At 39.1% G+C, this 6,000-nt stretch overlaps 1 protein-coding gene across 5 annotated transcripts in view; it reads left to right on the top strand.

Annotated features, from left to right (window-relative positions):
- The window catches only part of RGPD4 (RANBP2 like and GRIP domain containing 4), a 35,743-nt gene continuing 29,743 nt past the window's right edge, over window positions 1–6,000 (top strand). For all 5 annotated transcript variants that reach the window (XM_054399511.1, XM_054399503.1, XM_054399495.1 and 2 more), the window contains exons 1-6: window positions 1–72; window positions 2,073–2,140; window positions 2,702–2,813; window positions 3,680–3,832; window positions 4,648–4,878; window positions 5,310–5,455. In XM_054399511.1, coding sequence (XP_054255486.1) covers window positions 1–72; window positions 2,073–2,140; window positions 2,702–2,813; window positions 3,680–3,832; window positions 4,648–4,878; window positions 5,310–5,455 — 782 coding nt within the window. The remainder of the gene's footprint in view (window positions 73–2,072; window positions 2,141–2,701; window positions 2,814–3,679; window positions 3,833–4,647; window positions 4,879–5,309; window positions 5,456–6,000) is intronic.

The raw sequence follows: 6,000 nt of genomic DNA, 5'->3' as shown, positions 1-6,000 counted from the left end.
ATGCGGCGCACGAAGCCCGAAGTGGAGCGGTATGTTGCCTCTGTGCAGGCCGCCGCATCTTCCCCCAGAGAGGTGAGTGAAAGCCGGCGGCAGGCCCTGTCGGGAGCTGCCAACGGACCTTCCGCGGCCTTGTCTTTCTCGCCCACGCCGCTCGGTTGTGGCTGTTCGCGGCCGCCCGGCCTGTCTTGGCTCGGTGGGGCCTGTCGTGGGGCCGTTTCCCAAGTCCCGTTGCGCCAGGTCTCAGGAACAGCTCGCGTGGGGCGGCAACGGCGGCCCTCCCTCAGTTTCGCAGGGGCGGCCGCTTCCCGCGCAGGAGCCTCGCTGCTCCTGCCGTGCTGAGAGGGGCCCGGCTGCTATTTCCGTGTACCGCGGCTGGCTCCCTTCACTCTGTCGGGCCCCGCCGTGCCAGGGCTTAGTCTGCTGTGCGCTTCCTCAACCCTAGCCGTAGGAGGAAGTTGTCTCTGGCGTATTTCTGAGTCAATAAACTCAGCTTTTTTCAAGTCGAGTGAAGTAGGGGAAGCTGCTGTGAGGGAGGGTGGGAAAGGGTATACAGATCGTAGTGAGCAGTCTGTTGCAATTCATGAGTGCTATTTAATTCTGAAATATCCTGTTCCACTGTTTTGAAAGAATTTTATTGCAGAGGTAGAATACTCAGCAGTGTGTTGTGCAGTGTGAATGCATCCATGTTCACCATTATGCAGCAGGGCCTTTATGCAGGGCCTGCATACAGCATCATCATTTGTACCTTTCCCAACACTAACAAGGTTGTCCTGTGACTTCAGCTGGCTTGGGTGTTGTTTAGACTAGACAATGTCAAGTACATCTGCTAGAATCAGAGGTGTTTTTCAGTTGTTGTGGTATTCCTCTTGGACACAAACAAAAAAAATTCCTCCTCTTGTGCTTAAGGCCAGCTGGTGCGTATTTAGAGGGTTGGGATTTTAACTAATGCTTACAACTAATTATATAGTATAGTCAGTGGTGGAAATAGTTACTAGTTTTCTTATTGTGTTGATTTGGGGTGGAGGGGAGATACTTAGAAGGTTGCAAAGCACATGCTTTGAGGTTTCTTTTCATCCACGTTTAAAAGGAGATGCCAAGTGTGATTCCAGTCTGACATATTTCAATGTTTCCTTTTTCTAACATACTTGGAAAAATAGACTGATAATGTGAAGTGTTTTAGTAGGGCTGCTTTCATTATGAACCACTTTTTAAAATTTTTCATGAATAGCACGGGGGGAGAGAGAGGGAAGCTAGTAACTAAAATGTATTCAAAATTTACATATTTTGAGTCATAACTATTTCCAGTATTTTCGGGGGTTCACAAGCAAAATGGGTTTTTGGACTGATACTGGGAGCTCAATTAAATTTGTTTGGTATATGTCTGCCTTAAATTTTTGCTGTAACATAGCAAGTTCCTTTCACCTTTTCCTCCTCCCCTTTCTCCTCTTTCTGCCCTCTTGCCCTCTGCCTGCTTTTTGTCTGTTTATTTTGCCTTTGTTGCTTCCTTGTTCAATCAAAATTTACTTTTAGATGTTTCACCTTTCACTTATAAAATGTGTATGCTCAAGTTACCTTAGACTGACATCAGAAATAAACTACATAAATACATTTCTTACCCAAACCGAGAGTGAATTGGGTAGAGACTGCTTTTTCCTTAAGGATATTTAAACAACAGTACTGTCTGATGCCAGCACACTACAGCAGCTGTGAATGACTCTCTTGGTTTGTAGTTGTTTTTTTTTGTCTTTGCTACAGTGTGACTGAGCCCATTCTTTCACTCACTTTAATCAGAAGTATTTATGAAATACCACATGTATAAGAGTTTGTTGCTTGTTTCGCTTGTAATCTCTACATTGCTCAGTAGCTTTTGCCAATTATAGGAGAAATGTTATTCATTCTTAATCCTACATCTTTGAAAAACAAGCTGTTAAAGGTGAGGAATGGATTTGAACTGATAACTAGTTGTCAGATTCAGTGATTTTTAAAGTATTTTGCATTATTGAAAGATCACTGAATTATTTTAAAAGTACTGTATGTCTAAAATATGTCACCCATGCTTTTTTCTCCTTCAGAAATCGATGAAAGGGTTCCTCTTTGCGAAGCTGTATTTTGAAATAAAAGAGTATGAACTTGCTAAAAGGTAATGTTCATCGATGTAGGTGTTTTTTTTCCTATTCTCTGAAGTGTAAGAGAAAGCTAAATTAATATGAAGTTTACCAGAAAAACCAAGATCAGTATCATGCTGTTTTAAAAATGTGGGTATTGAGTACATTTAAATCTTTATGAAACAGCAACTTTAAAAAAGATTAGTTAGATGGTACTGAAAAACTTCTCTGTTTGGGATGGCTTTTATTTCCTCATTGTGTTTTATAGGCCTTACTGTTTCTGTGAACTACGACTTTTTTTTTTTTAACAAAGAGAAATACTTGCTGGCAAGTAAGTAGTATCTGTACATGTAGAACAGTATTACTTCTCACTTTAAGGCCCAGAAAGTTATCTAGAACAAAATATGCCTAGCAGGATAAGTGTACTGGTTTAACACAGCTTGCTTTCACAAACAAACCCTCCACACACAGATGGGAGGGAAGTACTCATCAGCAGATTCAATTGAACCTGTGACATTACGTTGTTATAGCTCAGGAAGGAGAGGAGTACTGTTGAAAAACAGTGGTCAAATAACTGCCTTTTTTCCCCTCCATAGGTATATATCTACATACCTCAATGTACAGGAGCGAGATCCCAAAGCACACAGATTTCTGGGACAAATTTATGAAGCTGAGGATAACATAGAAAAAGCTTTTGGATGTTACAAGGTAGGTACTGTGCTGTATTATTCGTTTGAAAATGGACTTTTAAAATCCTTCTGTTCTGGATATTCTCAAACCTATAGAAGAAAATGAGTTCCTGGAAAAACTGTATTATTTATACACCTTTGACAATGGAAAGCATATGTAGCTCTGCATCTTCACTTGATGTCCCTTGCTTCAGTAGTTGTTTCTTTATTTTTTTTTTTTTATTCTGGACTTGATCTTTCTGCTTCCTGCTGTTAAATTCTTCTTATGTCACACATTGCCCTTTGGATTATGGATTTGTGGCTGTTGTAGAATTCCTTAATGTGGATTGATGACAACAGAAATCTAGTTGCTACTAGGAGATTGTAGTCCTATTATGTTTTTTTGTTAGTTTTGGAAGGGGCAAGGGCAGAACAACAGGATAGATCTCTTTTAGATTAGGCTATCATAGAAATGTCAAATTCCCAGTCTGGTTCTGGGGAGGGAGATGATGTGCTCAGAAGTCTGGTTGCCAGCACAACTCTGGCTATCACACATCTTAAACTGTCTGTCTTGACTATGTGTTTTTAGAAGTGTCCATGTCTGGGTAGACTAGAGGTTGTTGTAGTTACACTGCCTGTGTATAGCAGTAGCTAGTGGTGGGTGCAGAGGAGCTGCCTTTTGCATTGTTTCTTTTATGTGCTTCTGAATTCCAGCAGTTGTATCCAGAATGCTCTAAACCAGTGGTGGCATTTAGAAAGGCTTTTCTTAATATATTCTATATTGATAAATCTATGTAATCTGGATAGCTGGGCTCATTCGTGCGAGGATAGCTCTTTCCTGTTCTACATGGAATGTAAAATCAAGTTACTTTTTTTTTTTTCTCCATGTGCACAATGGGAAACCAGCGTTCTGTGGAGCTGAACCCAACACAGAAAGATCTTGTCTTGAAGATTGCGGAGTTACTGTGCAATAATGATGTTACTGATGGAAGAGCAAAGTACTGGGTTGAGAGAGCTGCTAAGCTCTTCCCTGGGAGTCCTGCTGTTTACAGGTTAAAGGTAAATTCCAAATTACATATGTTCAGTGGCTTAAGGAAACTTTCAGCATCTGATTGCAGTGTTCTTTTCATGTTATTTTACACACAACTATTCCTGGCTAAATTGTTTTAGAATCTTTAACATTAAATCTATGAGATGTTCCTTTCTTTGCAGTCTTGACATTTTTGTCTATCTTTCAAGAAAGATGCGTCTACAGGCTTTCATACACTTTAATGTTTCAAGGTTAATCCTCTTAAAAATGCTGAAAATCTGTATTAGTTGTCACATCTGAGAAGTTAAGACTAGATAAACACCTCCTTATCTTTCTGTTGTGTCATTTGCAGGAATGTAAACTCGTACTCTGCGCTGCTTTTTGTTTTTTTAAATCTGTATTATGATCGCCTCCGCAGAATGTGAGAAATGCTGTAATTCTCAAATACTGTGTAAATGCTGTCAGTCACACAATCTCACTTTTACACAGGTATATTAATTTTGTGTAGGTAGGCAGCAGGCACATGGAAGGCTTAAGATCTGTGGTTTGGTTTGTTTTATTGCTTATGCAAAGTAGTTTATGGCAGTGTATACTGTCATTGACCCAAAGTTTGACAAACATTACTTACCATTGGTAAAGGACAAATTCTTCTGAAGATTTTCTTTTATGATAGCTAGCTTTATTTAAAAGTATTTCAGTATTTCCTCAAACTTCATATAATACCTGAAAGTTTTTCAGAGTAGTGTAGTTTTGGGTCTACACAGTGGTGTAATTTAGTACTATAGCTGTTTCAAAGGCTCATGTGGGAATTGAAATATTAATATGTTGCCTTCATGCTTAACAGGAGCAGTTACTGGATTGTAAAGGTGAAGATGGATGGAATCAGCTTTTTGACTTGATTCAAGCAGAACTTTATGCAAGACCAGATGATGTCTACATAAATATCAGACTAGTTGCACTCTACCGTTCAAACAATAGATTAAAAGATGCTGTGCTTCATTGTCAGGAAGCAGAGAAGAAAATACCTTTGCAGTCAAGCTTGGAATGGTGTTCCTGTGTTGTAGAGACACTTGAGGTGTTTAATCATATTTTGATCCTGTGATAGTCTTCCCTATCTTTTTAACGGGTCTATTTCTCTTAGTATCATTACTCTGAGAGCTGTTTCTCAAGTGATTTATCTCCTTCAAATGCAAGTCTACTGAAACCAGTGGAATTACAAAATACTTCTTGAGTTTTTTTTAATTGGAATTTTCTCATTAAAAATAAGCCTTATAGAACTATTGAGTTTCTAACTTCAAAAGCTGAGTTAGATACAGCAGTTCCATTAGGGATAAAATTGCTCAGGCAAATAGTTCTCTGGAACTTTGCTGCTGAAGAATATGTTAAGATCTCACCTATGAAACTGGATTATGCAGTAAATGCTACTAATGTGTTTTGGAGAAGTGCTGCCCTTGCCTTCATGGAAGGATGACTGTTCCTTATCCTGTGATGAACTTTCTTCTTTAGGAATATCTGGAATCTTTGCAAGACTTGGAGTCTGATAAAAATAACTGGAGAGCTATCAGGAAAGATTATCTGCTGGCCTATTCCAGCTTTGTCAAAATGACACTTGCTTCTAGAGATGTTCAAGAATGCAGAGAGACACTTGAAAGGTACTATTTTAACTTTCCTGTAAAAGAAAGAAATCTCTAACTTATTTTTTTCTTACTTTTCATTGATTCTTACTGGGTTTGAACCTCGGGCTGTCTTTTGTAGACATACCAGCCTTGTTTGAATAGTCAGTACACAGCCATGGAGGAGACTTAACTGATATCCTGAATCAATTAATATTGTACCTTCTTTTCTTTCAGCAGGAGTTCTGTATTTTAGCAATTGATTAATTCAGATTTCCCAGACAATTAGAAAAATGCCACCCAACAACAAAAAAAATCAAAACTACCTCTGGTGGATCAGCTTTGTCGTGATCATTTTGTTCTAAACAAACACAAGGCATACTGAAATAATTAAGAACTTTATATAGTACAGTTGGGAGGGAGGAAGCCACTTGAAGTAAGAACACTCCCTCAGGATAAATGTTGATGTTACAGCATCAGCTAAACCAGCTGACTTCAAGGCATTTAATCTGTGGCACACTTAGTAGTACAAAACAATGTTTGTAGTCAATATATTAAGATCTGCGTTCCTTCTGTTATCTTCC

The sequence above is a fragment of the Indicator indicator genome, chromosome 1 (genome assembly GCF_027791375.1).
Source record: "Indicator indicator isolate 239-I01 chromosome 1, UM_Iind_1.1, whole genome shotgun sequence".
In the NCBI taxonomy this organism is placed as follows: Eukaryota; Metazoa; Chordata; class Aves; order Piciformes; family Indicatoridae; genus Indicator; species Indicator indicator.
Note: the sequence above shows the minus strand (reverse complement) of the source record. Positions and strands in the feature narration are given on the sequence as shown.